We start from the raw sequence: 18,859 nt of genomic DNA, 5'->3' as shown, positions 1-18,859 counted from the left end.
AATCTGGGTCCATATTGCAAGTGAGTCTTTGAGCAGATAGGAGCGGGTCACAAAAAGAACTTGGGAGATTAGAACAGCATCAGGCAAATGAGAAATGGAAATTTGTTTGAAAGGGAAGCCAGGTATTGTACAAATATCTGAAAAGAAATGTTCTGTAAGGAGAACTAGAGAAAAACTTAAAAACTAAGGGCCAGAGATTAAACGTTAGGGGCCAACATAGCAGTAACACATAAAAATTGAGAATGGATTTAACTTACATCATGTTGCCACATTTCTTAGAAAATAAAGCAGAGCACCAATGAGAAAAATTCAAGATTTTGGTACAGGAAACTTAGGTACTACTGGTCCTTAACAGCTGATAGCAGCAACTATATCTTTATATGGTAAGCACTGAGCTTCCACCCGTGGAATTTATCAAGAAACTCTTCTAACATTAGAGTCTCTCCTAAAACAATCTTTAAAACTATCACTGATATAATAATTCATCAATTCTGGTAACTGGGGGAAAATTCTTACACTGTGAAATAAAAAAATAATATAGATAATCTGATAAGAGCTTCAGAAAATGTGTTTCAAAGAAATGAACTAGGAACAGGAAAATACAATGAACAAAAACAAAAATAAGTTGGTAATTAGGTCTTCATTAAAGTAAAATAGGGGGGCTAATATAAAGTAAAAAGAGAAAAAGAAAAAGAAAAAAGAAAAATGATTGTATCAAGGCTCTATCTCAAAAAATAAGAGTCTTATTTTGTTTCATCAGTGGAGATAACACTAACAAAAGAAACCATACAAGCTAGGCGTAGCAAATATTTAAAAGACAAAGAAATAAGCAGTATTATTTTATATAAAGACTTAGCTACCACACACACAGACCCTCATACTCCCCTAACACAGCTCTGATACATTACCGTGTTCTCTCCAGTTTGGTATAGAAACAACCTTGAATGACTTTAACAGCTTTTAATATAGCTAGATATTCTTTACGTGCTTTCCAAGACCTATACCAGGCTTGAATCTTGCAAGCGGCTTTCACTTTACATAAATACTTCCTGGCTTTATAGCTCCTCCACGCAGCCTATTAAATACATAAATATAAAAAATATGCAAGGAGATGTATTTTTTTATTGTTGTTAATTGAAAAAAAAATCAGTATTAAAGATAGCTAATGTAATGCTAAGTAGACAAAAATCAATTGCAGAAATATAGTCATATGATGACTCTTCTATTAGGCTCATTCATTCCTGACATAGATGAGCCCCCTGAAACAGTGCGGCTTACCACAGTGAACACCTATTATATGCTTTATCACACGTACCCTGGCTGGCTGACAGCTAAGCCTAATATAACCTTAACAAATATTCCTAAATTTTAATATATGTATAATGTCTGAAAAGCCAGATGCGCGTATTGTCCTTACTATCTCAATCCGTTTGGAAGAAAAGAAAGCAAAGGAACACACTGACTACTTATTGGGAAGGAACAGGAATCTCTCCTACCTCCCACCCACCTCCCTCACGTGTATCCCGGGTTTTGTGTCCAGGCTGCAACAAAATCCTGAGAGCAACTATCTGTCTGAGGACTATCAGTTTTTCCAATTTCTGCAACCTTGCAGCTGACTACATGTATAAGTGACAGCTATAACCTATTAAGCCCTTCGCACTAAGCACTATTAAACCCTTATAATAACATAGGTAGATAATATTTAATCTAGAGACGAGTAAACAAGGCCCAAAGAAATTGAGTAACTTGTTGATGTGCAGGTAATAAGTGGAAGAAGTACCTTTATTCTTTACAAATATCTTGTGAGATGATTATTAAGATCTCTATTTGACAAAACAGAAATCAACGTCGACGAAGAAGAGACTTGTTACACCACAAGGCCAGTAAGCGACAGTCAAGATCTGAACCCAAGTCTTGACTCCAAACAAATACTGCAGCCACAATCTACATGGGGATCAAGCTCCAAATTCAGCTGACAAGCAAGAATTACTCTTGTGATGTCCTTAACTTACTCAGAGCATATTATATATGGCTTTTATGTAAACAAACCTGAACACCAACATATTGGTATTCACAGTAGGAGCCAGGCATCAGTATTTCTAAAAATTCTAAGTGATTTCATTGTGCACTAAAGTTTGAGACCATGAAGGATATGTTAAAAACCAGACGTGTAAAGTATAATTTTTAAACGTAATCATGTATGAGAAAAATAGTCAAAATTTCCTAAGATTGTTACTGTGGCTTTTCTGTCATTTCAACTGAATATAACCCTAACTAACACATCAAGTTAACACATTTCAACCCTTAACTTCTTGGCAGCATTTGGAATTTGAGCATTCGTTTCTTCTTCCCTCAATCCTTGGTTTCTTGATACTATAAATCTTTCAGTTTTCTTGTTCCCTCTTAATACCATGTGTTGGCTTCTCCTCTCAATGTTCTCACATGTTGACGTTCTTCAGTGTTGGAGTCCCCAGCAGGCTCTCTCCTTTTACCCATTTTCCACATTACTCCTACGTGATCCCATCACTCCATGACTTCAACGATGCTATGTATGCCAATAATGTAGAAGTCAAATTCCAAAATCTGTACTACTCTCCAAACACAGCCAGCTGCCTTGCTAGATACTTCAACTTCATCATGTACCCCAAACTGCACACCTCATCAATCTTCCAGTCTGCTCCTCTCTGCTGCCTCTGTCAGCGAATGGTAGCATCTGCTGTTACTTAAGTTGCGCACGTGGCCTGAAAACTCGTTTAGGCTCTATGTGATGCAAGTACTACGCCCTCCACTCAAACGAATCCTTGCAATCCCACTGCCACCACTAAACTATCTTTCACCTGACCTACTGCCAACAGCCTCCTGGCTGGTCTCTCTGCTTCTAGTCTTGCTCCCCTTCCAGTCCCTCTTCCACATTATTGCCAGAGCAATTATTTTCAAAATAAAAATATGATTCTGGTCTTCTTTTTAAACTCTTCTAGAACTTCTTTTAATCTGATGGAAAAAGACTACCCTTCTATGTCTTACAAAGCTATCCACAATCTCCCTCCCTCTATTGCCATCCTGGTCTCCAATCACTCTTTTCACAGTACTACACACACTCTTGCTCTAGTTTTTGAACTCCCTGTTATCTCCTACAACTAGAATGTTCCTTGGATATATTTTAGTGGGCTCTTTCCAATTCATTCTTGAGCATAACATCTCAACTTAATATATGTATAATTTAATATATTATACATATGCATGTTAATATAACATATATAATATATAAATATTATACATATACATATTAATATAATGCATATATATATGTTATATGTAATAATAATAATAATAATAATAGAATGAAAAAAATAATATAAAATTGCTTTGGAAACCAGAAGTGCTAAATGCTCTGAATAAACTACACAGGCCTATCTAGCTTAAGTAGGTCTTATTAGCAGATTGTTAGAGGGATAAAATTATACCATTTGGCCTAAACTTGGCCAAATATCACTTTACCTTAGCTTCAATTTCTCACTTAAAAAATAATTTTACTCAAAAGAGTAAAACTATAAACAAACTATATTCTCAAAATTAACACCCACTGAAATGCAACAAGCGTACAGCGATCATGTCCAGAGGAATTCTAGTTCTGCACTGTCTTAGCTGAATTATTAGTTCCCTTTTCCCACTCTCAAAAACGTTCCATTTTGGAAGAAAAGTGAAATGGTCACGTAAACTAAGTATTATTATGTTTTATGATCTGCTTAAACTCATTTTATAAATCTAACAAATATTGGTTAAGGAACGAATGCAAGCGTTACATTTAAATGTACAAGTACCTGGATTTTTATGGTGCTATCCTTAATTTTCTGAAACTTTCGTTTCTGTATAAATCCTCTTGTTCTAGCTTGAATAATGATAACACTGCTCCTAACGTGTAAATATGCTTCTCTTTGAGGTTTTGCAGACAAAAAGCCTCTGTGGTGATTTTGTAAAACCGATGCTGCTTTCCTATACAATAAAAACTGCTTTCTTGCTTGCCATGTCCTGAAATACTGCTGTAGGGTTACAGCAGCTCTTTTCTGCTGGACAAATCTTCTCCGATACACAGCCATCTGAAGGAAGGACTGAATTCGTAGGGCAGCATGCTTCTGTGTTTCCAATATTTCTGTGGCCGTTTTACAAAAAGCTTTTTGAATCGTTACTGCAGCCCTGCCCTGGGAATGACACTCTGCTTCCTGTGAACAAGCAACTAGAGAAGCTCTATGCCACTTCTGAATCCTAAGTGCTGAGCTTTGCACAGCTTCATACGGAGTTTCAGTTCTGTGGCGGCAGAACGCAGATCGCTTCTCAATGGCTGCCATCTTTGCCTCAGATAGGTTTTTCAATTTCTGTCTAACTTTCATGCCTCTAAAAGCAGCCTGAATAATTCGCACAGATTTCTGGAGTGCTAAGAAATTTTTTCTTTCCGTTTTTACCCTGACGTATGACCTATAATAATACTGTATAAGAACAACGGCAGTTTTCTTTGCCCGATAATCAAGTTTGGCCCTATGCATTCGGTAGAGTGACTGAATTAGGGTGGCAGCCAGGTGCATACGCTGGATATCCTTTCGGACCTTAAAGCCTCTGTAGGAAGACTGTATACAAATGACCGCTTGGGTACGCACTGCAGTTAGTGCTCTGTATCTCCTCTGAACAAAGACTACTTTTGCTCTGAAGTGCAGATAATGCTTCCTTACTTTGGAGGCCTTAAGATGCTTCTGAAGAACAGTGGCGGCCTGATGCTGCTCCTGAATCTGTTTCCTTATGATCATGTCCTGGAAATCTGCCTGAACACAGGCCGCTACTTTCCTAAGTGCATCGTGTTGAAGTGCTTTCCTCTTCTTCGCTCTATATATTTTTTGGATTACTTTTGTGGCCCACTGAATCTTTCGGTAAAAAAGATACTGTCTATACATTCGATATGTGCTTTGTATTATGATAGCAGCTCTGTGTTTTTCTCTTAACAGCTGTCTTGCTTTCATTCCCTTACATGCAGCCTGAATGACCAAAGCAGAATGTCTTTGTCGGACATAATTTTCTCTTTGCAGTTTTGCAGCTCTGTATATTCGGTAATGTTGCTGAATTAGAATTGAGGCATGTTTCCAAGCCTGAAAGGTAACATACGTCCTGTGCATTCTGTAAGTGGCCTGGATGAGAGCTGCAGCCCTGTGCATCGCCTGAACCTTCTTCTTTGCCATCAGTCTTCGGTAAGATGACTGGATTGTAATGACTGCCCTTTGTACTTTCAAGAATTGATGCAAGTGACGCCTGGCACACGTGGTGGCCCGATATCTCCTCTGCACAAAAACAGCAGCTTTTTTGAGGGAAACAAATCTTTTCCTTACCACTAAACCCCTAAACCTGCTCTGAATAAGCACGGCAGAGGAATGCATCATTTTCAAACGCCTTCTCGCTTTCATACCCCTAAATGCAGCCTGAAGGATCAGGGCAGAATGTCTTTGTTGGAGATAACGTTGTCCCTGCAGTTTGGCAGCCCTGTTCGCTTGGCGTCGCTGCTGGATTACAACGGAGGCTTGTCTCACTGCCTGGTACCTCACGTGTGCTCTGTGCATTCTGAAGGCTGCCTGGATGACAGTGGCAGCCCTGTGCATCTCTTGCATCTTCTTCCTTACCACCCATCCTCTGTATGATGACTGGAGTGTAATGACCGCCTTTTGTAACCACAGGAATTGTTGTAAGTGATGCTTTGCACAAACAGTTGCACGGTATTTTCTCTGAACCCAAAGAGCGGTTTTCCTGAGAGACAGAAATCTTCTTCTCATCTTCAGAGTTCTAAATCTCCTCTGAATCAGAGTTGCAGCTAAATGCATCATTCTTAAATGTCTTCTAGCTTTCATCCCCCTAAAACCAGCCTGAATGCATATGGCGGAATGCCTTAATTTGTTATACCTTTGAAATTGTACATTTTTCTCCTTCACTGCCCGGTACCTCTGCTGTACTGTTTGTGTTACCTTCTTTAACTTATTAAAATACGTTTGCTGTCTGTATCTTCTGTAACAGGACTGAATGCGTATTGCTGCATTCTGCATCTTCCTGAGAGTCTGTCTAACTCTTACTCCTCTAAAACTTGCCTGAAGAACAGTAACAGCTTTCAAAATTGTCAGGTACTTTGCACGCTGAATTTTACCTTGACAATATGCTCTGTATCTTACCTGAATGAGGACAGCTGCTGTTCTCATTTTGTGGTATCTTACTTCTGCTTGATGCATTTTAAACATGGCTTTAATGAAAGTGGCTGCCGTGTGCATGTGTTGAATACGCCTTCTCACTCTAATACCTCTAAAAACAGCTTGAATTTTAACTGCTGTCTTCTTTAAATTAAGATATTCCTTACGTTGACGGTTTGCAATTTTGATATTTCGATACCATCTCTGAATTAGAACAGCAGAAGCTCTGTAGGTTGCATAGTTTTTTTTGGCTTTGTAAGCTCTATATGTAGACTGTATAGCGACTGCCGCTTTGTTGTACTCCTTTATTTTTTTTCTTACTCTCATACTTCGGTAAGCAGACTGTATGATGACTATGGCCGCTTTGGTTTTCAGATACAACTGACGCTGTCTCCTTCCAATCCTGTACGCCCTATAATACATTTGAATCAGACGAGCAGCTTTTTTCATGATGTCCCACTTCTTTTGCTGCACATGCATTCTGTAGTATGACTGTATGATGACAGCACATTTGTGCTGCTTTCGAACCTGCCTTCTCACTATTTTTCCCTTCCATGTAGACTGAAGCATCAGTGCTGCGTTACGGAGTTCAGTGTATTCCATACGTTGCTTCTTTCCCGCGCTCCATGCTCTCAGATGTTGCTGGATGACTAATGCTGCTGTTTTGAACAATCTGAACTGTTTCTGGGTTTGGGCCATTCTAAAAGCAGACTGAATCCTCACCGCAGCTTGAAGTTCCCTTCTGATCTGCGTTCGAACTTTCCAGCCACGATAAGCAGATTGGAGAGAAATCACAGCTGCCTTTGTCTTTAAAAATTGCATTCTTATATCACGAACAGTCCTGTATGTCCTGTACCATCTCTGAATCTTGATAGTAGACTGAAGCACATACTGATATTTCTTCCTTTTACTATAGCCTCTAAAAGCAGTTTGAATTTTAAGAGCAGCTATAGATTGCTGTTTGATTAGCTGGCGTACTTTATAACCTCTGTAAGCTGCCTGCACACAAGTAACTGCTCTTTTAACTTGCAGGAAGTTCTTCCTCTGACTGACCTGTGCTTTGTAAGCGCGATAGTAATTCTGAATGACAACAGCTGCTTTATACATTTCCAGGTAGTGCTGCCGCATCTTTCTCATTCTGAAATAAGATTGTAGTGAAACAGCAGCTTTTCTCTGTGACCTCATCTGCTTTCGAACCAGGTGACCTCTAACAAAAGCTTGCAATTTGATACAAGATTCCCGCATCTGGACGTATTCTTTTCTCTTTAGTGCAGCCACTTTTATGGACTGGTACCATTGCTGGATAAATAGTGTGGCTGCTCTCAGATGTAAATACTGTTTACGAGTCTGTTTCATCTTGACAATTGACTGTAACTTTACTGTAGCATGTTTCAGTCTCAGAAATTTTTTTCTGGAAATATAAGCTCTATAATATGATTGAATTTTTATAATGGATGTGAGGATGTGAATAAACTTTCTCCTGGCTTGCATCCCTCTATATGCAGACTGTAGAACAATGACAGCAGAACGGGTTTTCTGGTAAGATGCTAGAGCTCTCTTGGCTAAAACAGAAGCTCGAAGATGAATCTGAATTATAAGGGCAGCTTTCTTCATCTTCTTATATTTCTGTAATTGCTGATGCATTCTTACTTGTGCCTGCAATTTGATAGTAATTTTCTTAAGGTTTAGAAATCGAAATCTGTCTCGTCTCATTCTCCAGTATGACTGAAAAACACAAGCAGCTCTAATTTGTCTGTGTAAATTACGAGCTTTCATCCCTCTGAAAGCAGCCTGTAGTTGAATGGCTGCAGCCCGTTTCTGCAAATAGTTGGTGCGCTCAGTCTTTCCTTTCAGATGTGCTCTGTAGAACTTTTGGATAGTCAGTATAGCCTCTTTTCTTCTTTTATATGACTTTTGGGCTTGAAGGCACCGAAACCTTGTCTGAATGATAACAACACAAGATCTAAGGTGAATATATTTGCGTAGTTCTTTGTGCATTCTATACCATGACTGTATGACAACAGCAGATTTTTCTTCTTTAGCTCGTTTCCTGACATGCCATTCTCTAAAAGCTCTTTGCAATATTATTGTAGCTTTTGTTTGTAATTGCATTTTATGTTGCTTCCATCTTCTGAACACAGACTGGATTATAAGAGATGATGATTTTAGCATCTCATATCTCTGTTGATCATGTTTCCTTCTTAAATAAGCAAGCCAATGTCTCTGAATTGTAACTGTAGCCCAAAGATATCGTTTGTAAGAAGTAACTGCTAGTATCATTCTTATCCTAGATTGCAGGATGACTGAATAATACTTCAATTTCAGAAATTGTTTTCTAGTGGAATATCTTCTCCAATACCTCTGAAATGTAAGAAAGGACACAAAGTAAAACAGACATAACTTTCTATACTTAACACCTCTGCAAGTATTTTTCCTAACATTTTGCTTAAAAATAAACAAGTTAAATTAAAAAAACAATATATTTTTGGAAATTACTTGTCTCTTTTGTTTTTGTTTATGTTTGTAGTTATGTAGTTTCTATATTGACACAGCTGTAGCCAATTCAGAAATCATGATCTCAATCTTAATGGTATTTATATTGCATCTGTGTTTCAGAAACATAAGAAATATAAGCAAGTTTATGTTCTATTAGAATAACATATAAGAAACAGTCAAAATAAAATTATAGTGACATTCTGCTATCTATTGATTCTAAGTAATTTCCTATAAATATACCTTTAGATTTTGTATTTTCTCCTTAATATCAAGACTGCTAAGCTATCTGGTAATGATTAGAAACTGTTTATGTGATGGACCCTGTTCAGGTCTAATAGTTTAAACACAGGAATTTGAGAAACAAGTGAGCCAGATCACTCTCATTTTTCTCATTAAAAATAAAATTACTTCTTCCCAAATTTTGGAATTATAGACTCATGGTCAAAAAGTAGTATTCTGAAAAGATCTGAGAAATGACAAACTGTTTATCTCTTGAATAGCCAAGGTTACTTCCTTCTCATACTACCCACAGTCCCTAATTCCTTCGTCAGGGTGAGGGTTGGGGAAGAATTCCCTACTGCAGATGAATTTTCCTTACACATAAGGAAAACATTTTAGGGGCAAGGTACCTGTCTCCATTAGCACTGCCCATTGTTATGCACCTGTGCTTGGTCCAAGCACACCCACCCATGGGTGAGGAGAGTTAGGGACCCTCTAAGATTTTTCAACAGATACTGCCTTATTCCTTTACTATGTGTCAATTGTGGTTCTGTTTCTACTCTTCAGTCTGATGGGAAATAATGTGTACAGCACATTATTTCTCTTACTATATAGAGATGCATAAATAATTAAAACATTATAAGTAAATTACAGAATATTAGAGACTGAAAGTTAAACCACAGTTAAACTCAACACTAATGAATATCACAAATTTAATAATGTAGAATAAAAGAATTTACATTGTTTGGACCCATCTAGATAAAATTAAAAAAAAAAAAAAACAGGCAAGACAAAATGATAGTGTTTAAAGATGTGTAGAAAAAAGGCATGATTAGCATATATTAGAATAATGGTTACTTTGGGCTGGGGTGAGGACGCTAATGGACTGAGAAATGGCTTCTGAGAAGCTGACAATATTCTATTTCTTGACCTAGGTGGTGGTTACATGGGTATTCACTTTGTGAAAAACTATCAGGCTCTACATTTGTGTTTTGTGCAATTTTCTATGAGTAATATTTCACATTTAAAAATGGTTCAAAAAAGATAATTTGTTAAATCAGAATCCTTCACTTATCAACAGTAGTAGCCAGACACAAAAATTTCCGAATTTATAAAATATAAAATTATGGGGTGAAGCTTCAATGACATTTACATAGGCAAATTTAAATAGTACACCTCTCCGATGTTATCAAAATAGAATCTAATATCAAAACCTCACACGAAGATATGTGGAATGGAATAATATGTCTATTATGTAAAGTAGATATGTTAAAAATTTTTTCTAAGCAGGAAACTAACATAGGCATTCTATATATAGATTATAAGTAATATTTCATTATATACCAACTAAGTGGGCTACAGAGGAAAACGCACACATTTATCCCAAAAGAAGTTTCCAGGACTCATAGTAAAGATTAAAAAAAGAGCGTGGTAGAGTTTGTGGACATACAAAGTAAAATGGTACAGTGGGTCAGCATGTCCCATGGAGAAGACTGCAAACCTCTAATATAAAACAAAGACAGAAGGGGTAAAGAATTAAGACTATTCGCTCCTTCAAAGCAAAGGAAGCATTTTGATTTGTTTGAGCCTTATGCTGATCATAGTAGTAGGTAGTAGGAAAGTATTAAATATTTGTTAAAGTACGAGAAAAACATGAAAGCCTAAGAGATACTTTAAAACTTTATATTTTACTTTCTTTCTTAAAAATGTCATTAAAACTTTTTAAATTCAAAATACCAGGATGCTATACCTGAATAACTGATGCTGATTTATTTTGAACTTTTTCTAGTTTTTCCTTTTTTAACATTAATAACTTTCTTTGTGCTAAGAGTCTTCGCCAATGTTTCTGAATGGCCAGTGCTGCATTAATCTCCTTTTTCAATCGTTGTTTAGATAGAAAACTGATTACAGCTGATTGAATGATTCTTGCAGCTTTGTCTCTCTCCTAAAAAAAAAAAAAAAAAAAAAAAAAGAAAAAAACAAAAACAAGCAAATATGAATCAAAAACTTAATTACTTAAGACCCTAAACCATTATTTGTAAGAAAATAATTTGTTAAATATTAATCAAATTGATCCTGAAAATAAAACATTCCTCAGACTTAAGATAGGCTCATCTTTGGAGTAAAGATAATTCTGAGAATGATGAATGGTCCGATAGGTGGATTTGCATATATATTTATAGGATGAAACAAAAATTCCTAGTAAATATAAGTCTAAAATAAAGATCATACACATGTTTGATATACCACAGTTTGTCAATAATAAATGTAAAGGTAATTTAAATACGGTATGTTTATCAGATTATGGCCCAGATTCATGCTTGATTTTTTAAAAAGAGGGGGACTATGGGGGGGTGTTGGGGAAGAGAGCCTAAAATAAACAAAATGCCTTACAATAGAATATAGTATTGTTTTGTTACAACTTGAACAAAAGAATTAACAAAAAGAGAGAAGCAGCAAAATACCACTTTTAGTACAGGCTACAACGGTTTTACAGCATAGACACTCAAAAGATAAGAATATTGGATTATGAGAAGTGGTATCAGGACCTATGCCCGACAGCATAGGTGCTCAAAGAGGAGCCACCTACCCTGGGAGCACTATAGGCTGGTACCCTACATGTCTCTAGATCCATGACTCCTAATAATGCATTACTAAGAAAAACAACATATGTTAAATACTTACTAGGCACTAGGCACCATTCTAAACGCTTCATGAATGGTTCATCTAAATCTCACACAACTGTAAGAGCAGATGAACAGGTACTAATTTTATGACTATGAGGAAACTGAGACAGAGCAGTCAAGTAGATTGTCAGTCCACTGGTAAGATAACCAGGATTTGAACTAGGCAATCACTTTGCCAAACTCTTCAAGGCTAGATTTATCATTTCAGTTACCTGAACTGGAAACTAGAATAGAAGTCATTCCCTCTTATGGCAAGAACAATTTATAGCATGTGTGACAACCTCTTTGTACCTAAATGGGACAGCTCACCATCCAAGGGTGGGCTCTACACAGATATTAGCTATAGGTTCTAGTTATTAATTAATCCTAATCAGTTGTTGAGTGGAAACTGCACAGTATGGGAACACATTCACTTACGGAAGGGATCAAACTGCCACTCTAAGAAAGGAAAAATGTAGTTAATGGATTGAAACAAATACTAACAAATGGTGAGAGTTATATATTAGATCACTTCTGAGAAAAGACTAGACAATTCTAAAACTGGGCTGCGGAATTATGTCCAACAAACTCAGTAAGCCATCTAATATCACTGTCAGTAAGTCCCATGTGAAGCATATGGACTTTAAGGCTACAGATAGCCAAATTAAAAGCATCCCCCCTGCCACAATTTCAAAACATATTTCAGAGCTACGATAATCAAACAGTGTGGTCCTAGCAGAAAGACAGGCATATAGACCAATGGCACAGAATAGAGAGTCCACAAATATACCCTCATATATGTGGATAAATGATTCTTGACAAGGGTACCAAGAATGATCTATGGGAAAAGAACAGTCTCTTTAGTAAATGATGCTGGAAAAACTAGATATCCATATACAAAAGAAAGAAGTTAGACCCTTTTCTTATGCCATATAAATTAACTCCCAATGGACTAAAGTCCTAAATGTAGGACCTAAAACTATAAAACTACTTATAGAAAACATAGAGAAAAATTTGATTAACATTGGATTTAGCAATGATTAATAGGATGACACCAAAAGCACAAGCAACAAAAACAAAGAGTAGACAAATGGGGTTACATCAAACAAAAAAATTATTTTCTGCGAAGGACACAATCAACAGAGAGAAAAACCATCTACAGAATGAGAAAAAAAATGTTTGCAAATCATATATGTAATAAGGTACTTGTACCTAGAATATATAAAGAATTCCTATAACTCAACAACAGAAATATCCGATAGCCTGACATACAAATGGCTAACACACAAATGAAAAGATGCTCAACAACACCAATTATCAGAGAAACGCAAATCAAAACCACAATGAGATATCTCTGTACTATTAACGAGTATTGGCAGGGATGTGGAGAAGCTGGAATCCTCATGCACTATTGGCGGGATTGTAAAATGCAATGAAATAGTATGGCAGTTCTTCAAAAAAAGTTTAAAACTGAAACTACCATATGTCCAGCAATCCCACTTCTGGGTACATATTCCAAAAAACTGAAAGTACAGTCTCAAAGAGACACACCCATGTTCAGAGGCATTATTCACAAGAACCCACAGGTGGGAATAACCCAAATGCCCAGTGAAAGATGAATGTATAAACCAAATGTGGTATATACACACAATGGAATACTATGCAGCCTTTAAAATGAAGGAAATTCTTCCACAAGCTACAACATGGGTGAACCTTGAGGACATACACTAGGTGAAATGATCCACTGACAAAAGGGCAAATATCGCATGACTTCACATATATGAGGCATCTAAAATAGTCACCCTTCATAGAAATAGAAAGTAGCACGATGATTTCCAGGGCTGGGGGAGAGGGAAACGGGAGTTATTTCATGAGCACAATTTCAGTTGTGCAAGTTAAACAAATTCTGGAGCTCTGTTTCATAGCAATGTAAACACGCTTAACACTATTGAATTGTATGCTGAAAAAAAGTTAAGACGGTAAGTTTTATGATATGTGTTCTTCACCACAATTTTTAAAAACTGGGTTTAAAAAAGCATTCCCTATTAGCTTAAAAAAATGGAGTCAAAAGTTGCATTTGAGTCAAAAGTTCTAAGAGCAAGGGGCATTCTTAGATACAGTAGGCTAAGGTAAGTTGACACTTTCCTGTTTGAAGGCTATCTCAATCTCAAGCAAAGTAAATGGAACGATTTTATGTGACATTAGGGAAGCTACAGATGTAAAGGAGACAAATTCAAGGAGGTGAACATGTGATGAAATTAGCAACTTTGAAAACTTATACAAACTGATGGTGAAAGTTCCAATGCTGGCAGTCACTGACTGCTTTCTAAATTAGACCACCGTCATCATTTTAAATCCTATGCTGTTGGACAGCCAACAGCCAACCTGTTACAGGCTTGTTTTATTTTACCTTGCATATGAGCCAAACACAGGGATTTACTTTGCTTTGCAGTTTGTGCCAACACTTTGACGGGAAGAACTAAACGGTAGAACGGGTCAGGGGACCCTTGGACAATCCTGCTTCATTCATTAGGTAATTGGGCCATTAGTCAATTTTCACTTGTCTCTGCAAGAACTTGGGCCATTCTATTCTCAATGGATAGTTTATACGAATTACAACAGTGACATGAAAGTAAATTTAACACCTGAAAAATCAGCTATCTCAAGTTGGTATTTATAGGTTTATTAGCTTATAATATTTCTATGAGAATATACAGGGAACCTACTGCTTAATGTTCCAAATAGCAAATGAAAAGATATAATTGGGTGTTAGCATAATTGTATAAGAGAGGGAACATGGTCACTTGAGAAAGGAGAAAAGCAGTGGTCTCTAAAAAATAGGGAAATTTCTACTACTTACATCAAAGAAATAAATCAGGAAAAGAGATCTCACCAGCAAAGAGCTAAGAAATCTTTGCAGTTTATAGCTTCTTAAAACAAGATCATCTCGAGCAGGAAAATGAAGATTTCATTTGCCACTCACCGACCTCCCACAAATTCTGATAAATATCTGTTTCTTGGGATTTTAAATATCTTATTTAATATCATATAAACAGAATTAATGAAATAATTTGAGAACTATCCAGGAAAGAGTCTTCGCTGAAAACTCTCCTAAAGCAATTCTCCTACAAGCTTCCAAAAGTACAAAAGTTATCCTTGAAGGGATATGTGGGCAAGGAGGCAGATACTGAGAAGATGGAGGGCAAAAGAAGGCACAAAGAAGATATGACAGCAGAAAAGACCATTTGTGAGTATAAGCCACTGCCTAGCTCCCAAAAGTTACTACCAAGAGTTTGAGTAGGGTGAAAGCAAGTTTCAATTAATGTTATTTCTGAGTCTGATAAACTATGACAAAATACATGGTATGTGTAAGAGTTGCCAAAATGTAACTGTTTTTATAGAGTTATTAAGGACTCTATCCTAAATGCACAGTAACTCAAAATTGAGGAGCAGTATCGGGTGGAATGTATTTCTGAAATACCTGATAAATGTATCAAGCATGGTTGCTCATTTTATTTTGTTTGATTTTCCAAATAAGTGAATATAGGATTATTAGTGGAAGGAGTAGGTAGAAAAAAGGACTAAAATAGTTTGTTCAACTTGATCAACACCACTTAACAGATGGTTAAAAACCACATTTTTCTCGAAACTAAAAAAATCACTTATGTTAATACAAAGTTGTATAGTATTAGGGTCACAAAGGGAAATAATAAGTAACATTCCTATCCCTATGCCAGGTCCTAAATATCTTGAGAAATAAAACAACAGAAACCAAAGTACCACTTTTAAACTAATAAAGAGGGGAGCCTGGGTGGCTCAGTCAGTTAAGCATCTGACTTGGGCTCAGGTCATGATCTCACAGTTCGTGGGTTCGAGCCCCGCATCGGGCTCTGTGCTGACAGCTCAGAGCCGAGAGCCTGTTTCAGATTCTGTGTCTCCCTCTCTGTCTGCCCTTCCCCCACTCATGCTCCATGTCTCTCTCTCTCTCTCCCCCACTCTCTCTCTCAAAAATAAATAAACATTAAAAAAAAAATAAACTAATAAAGAAAACACTGGAAAACAGTTTCATGACAGACAGAATGAACTGGCTAACTGAACTACAAAACCAGACACTAGATGCCTAGACCCAAGGGCCACTCCAGCACCAAGATCAAGCCTCCCCGAACACAGCATGAAAACCTCATGGAAAGCTCCTGTTCCCTGGAGATACGTTAGATTCCAAGAAGAAGCAAATGGCTGAGTCAGGTCTCCTGAGTTTACTTTTACAAATTTACAAAGGAAGTAAGTTATTCTACTTCCCCCGGAGCAAACTTGGGGAAAGCGGCTGGAAGACACATCCACTGAAGCAAACATCAGGAGTTAGGGAGAAATATCCATCCCTAACTCAAAACACATACAATTACAAAAATTATGTCCATAATTTCACACATCAATAAAACATAAAAATCCTATCAGGAATCAACCAACTGGCATTTTGCGAAGTACAATTCACATTACGGTGTTTTCATTTTTTAGTAGTACCTGATGACGTTTTAGGTCTGTTTTTAGTTTGTATTTTCTCCAAGTTGTCTGTATAAGTCGAGCAGCTCTTGTTTCTTTACAAAGATCCAAAAGTCTTGCACAAAGAAATGACAAATAGGTAATAACCACCTAAGAGACAACAGAAGAGATGAAAGCAGATGTTTAACAGAGATTGTGCAACTTTTACTGTCACCTTCTGAGACTCTTATTCTTAGTTAGAAACTCTTCTTTTACTTACCTTTTCGTCAGGAATCGTATTGGACATATCTGAATGATGAATCATAGCAGGTATTCCACCAAGGTCTCTAACTGCAGACCTAACCAACTGAAAATTTTTCTTCTCATTTTCTAGCAGTTCTTTGTATAGTTCTGAAGTGTTTTCTACTATGCAAATTAAAAAGAGATTAGACAGGTCCAGTCAAAAATCTCACACGGCAAAGAAAAAACTTGAAACGTTCATCAGCCAAAAGGGACTAACCATGATCAAGTGCTTTAAGAGACAAATCCAGAGAACTTCCATCGGATTCAGAGGATGAATTTAACACCACTGAACCAGTCTGGGTGCATTCTACGGTCTGAGTAGTGCGCTGACATATAGCATCAAAAGGCACATAGTAAGGATGGTAGTGATGGATCAGGTAACATAACACACGCCCATCTGAGAAAGACACTGTAAAATTCTCCACCTGATGGAAATACCAGAAACATAATTAACTGGGATTATATAGTAATATAGGTTATTAGTGGTTTTACGGTCCATATTTCCTTTTAACAGCTGAGAATATCACATTAGGTGTTAATAGGACCTAGAAGAATACTATATTTATAGCCAAATTCTCAATTATAAAATTCTATTTCAAAAACAAAATTTGAGTGGCTCGGTTGGTTGAGTGTCCAACTTCGGCTCAGGTCATGATCTCCAGATTTCATGAGTTCGAGCCCTGAGTTGGGCTCTGTGCTGACAGCTCAGAGCCTGAAGCCTGCTTCGTGTCTGGGTCTCCCTCCCTCTCTCTTCCCCTCCCCTGTTCATGCTCTGTCTCTCTCTCAAAAATAAATAAACATGAAAAAATTTTTTTGATTATTGTGCTGGGAGAAATAGGATCCCTAAAAAATTCGTGTCCTTCCTAGGACGTGAGAATGTCACATTATTTAGATATAGACTCACTGCAGATTTAATTTGTTGAGATGAGGTCATACTGCAGTAGTGTGGGTTCTCAGTATCAGTATGTCTGGTATCCTTATATGGAGAGAGACACAGAGGCAGACACAGGAAGATGCTATGTGAGAACAGAGGTGGAGATTGGAATAATGTATCTGTAAGTGAAGGAATGCCAAGGATTGCCAGCAACACCAGAAGTTAAGAGAAAGGTTTGGAACACACTCTCCGCTAATCTTTAGTGGCTCTCTAATATTTAGTTAAAACGTAGAAGATGATCCATCTATCTGACTTTTTTTTCTATAACCAGAGTCGTTCAAGGTATAATACTTTACTATATTCAGTTACATGTATTCTGTATCATTTTTCTGGCTTCATATTCCCTACCAGATATTTTATTCATTTTTACATATTTACAATTAAAGGTATAGTTCACACAGAAATATAGTATCAGTCTAATAAAACACTCAACTTAGATTTTTTCTTCCTCCTTGTACCCAGCGGTCAGGTTCTCTATTGATCCTTCCTGCATGATGGGTTTATTTGAATTTACCTTTATAAAAAGGGTGTGATCCTTAGGTGTCCCAGTTTTATACAAGGGTCTCCTATTAAAACTCCTGACTAGAACAATTTTTCTTAGTAATCGTGCATTACACAATTGGTGACAGATTAAATACAGTAAGTGAAAATATCCTCACTCATTTGAGGACAAGTTTGCTCATATATACACTAAATTATTTAAGAAATGCAATGAAATATTTTAGGAATTGAAGTCTGACTTTAACCAAAATGTATTTAAAGACACTGAAGTAAAACAAAACAAAACAAAGAAACTTACCTTTTTATTATAGAAAGCACAAACAGCATTTACCCAATCCATCAACAGCTTTATGCTCTCACTATATCGTTCAAAGGAACCACTATTCTTTTTGTCTTTTTCCTTATTGATAATAGCATCAGAATGGCATGACAGTGCAGACGTTGTTTTCTTCAGACTCTGTGTGTGTTTTAAAAAGTCAATTTCTTCTTTCAACTGGTCTAAATTAAGGGAAATATCCACCTGAAACACACAAAAAAAGATAAGTCTCTTTATGTTTTTCATGTGTCATTTGTAACCCACAAAGTTAGTCTTTTCCTATGTTTCCTATAAACATAGTTTATGAAGCAGTGGAATGCATAGTGGTTAATGTGGGTCATGTGAATCACACAGAAGATTTGGGACCACACGATCCTGGGTTCTAGTCTCATCTCTGCTTCCTATCAATAAGGTAACTTTTAGCTTTGGTTTTCTTACCTATGAGGTAATGACAACACTTACCTTACACGGGTGTTGTGAAGATTAAATTGGAATATATATAAAGCAATTACCACAGTTCCTGGGACAGAATAAACCCTAGTAATTTTGCTAGTCCTTATCTGATGCAAAATGCTTCTATAAATCAGTACTGAAAATTGACAAAAAGTGCAAAATTTACAAAATGTACAATACCTGAAAAGCAAATGCTATTTTCCAAAGTAACGCAAGAGTTTTTTCTCTGTGCCTATCCACAATATCCTTAGATAGGATTGCATTTCCTGTAAATGAA

The 18,859-nt window shown here is 36.8% G+C and overlaps 1 protein-coding gene across 4 annotated transcripts in view; it reads right to left on the bottom strand.

Moving 5' to 3' along the window:
- Window positions 1-18,859, bottom strand: part of ASPM (assembly factor for spindle microtubules) — a 53,148-nt gene that overhangs the window by 13,083 nt on the left and 21,206 nt on the right. For 2 of the 4 annotated variants that reach the window (XR_008293366.1, XM_027074597.2), the window contains exons 12-19: window positions 18,763-18,848; window positions 18,112-18,333; window positions 16,596-16,803; window positions 16,356-16,501; window positions 16,118-16,246; window positions 10,681-10,875; window positions 3,822-8,576; window positions 909-1,075 (exon numbers count right to left, since the gene is read on the bottom strand). Coding sequence is in view for 3 of the 4 variants with exons in the window: in XM_027074597.2 (XP_026930398.2) it covers window positions 909-1,075; window positions 3,822-8,576; window positions 10,681-10,875; window positions 16,118-16,246; window positions 16,356-16,501; window positions 16,596-16,803; window positions 18,112-18,333; window positions 18,763-18,848 (5,908 nt within the window). In the remaining variant the exon portion in view is untranslated. The remainder of the gene's footprint in view (window positions 1-908; window positions 1,076-3,821; window positions 8,577-10,680; window positions 10,876-16,117; window positions 16,247-16,355; window positions 16,502-16,595; window positions 16,804-18,111; window positions 18,334-18,762; window positions 18,849-18,859) is intronic. The other 2 variants (XM_027074598.2, XM_027074599.2) reach the window with 2 other exon arrangements.

This window comes from Acinonyx jubatus, chromosome E4, assembly GCF_027475565.1.
Source record: "Acinonyx jubatus isolate Ajub_Pintada_27869175 chromosome E4, VMU_Ajub_asm_v1.0, whole genome shotgun sequence".
In the NCBI taxonomy this organism is placed as follows: domain Eukaryota; kingdom Metazoa; phylum Chordata; class Mammalia; order Carnivora; family Felidae; genus Acinonyx; species Acinonyx jubatus.
This window is presented reverse-complemented; position numbering and strand designations above follow the sequence as displayed.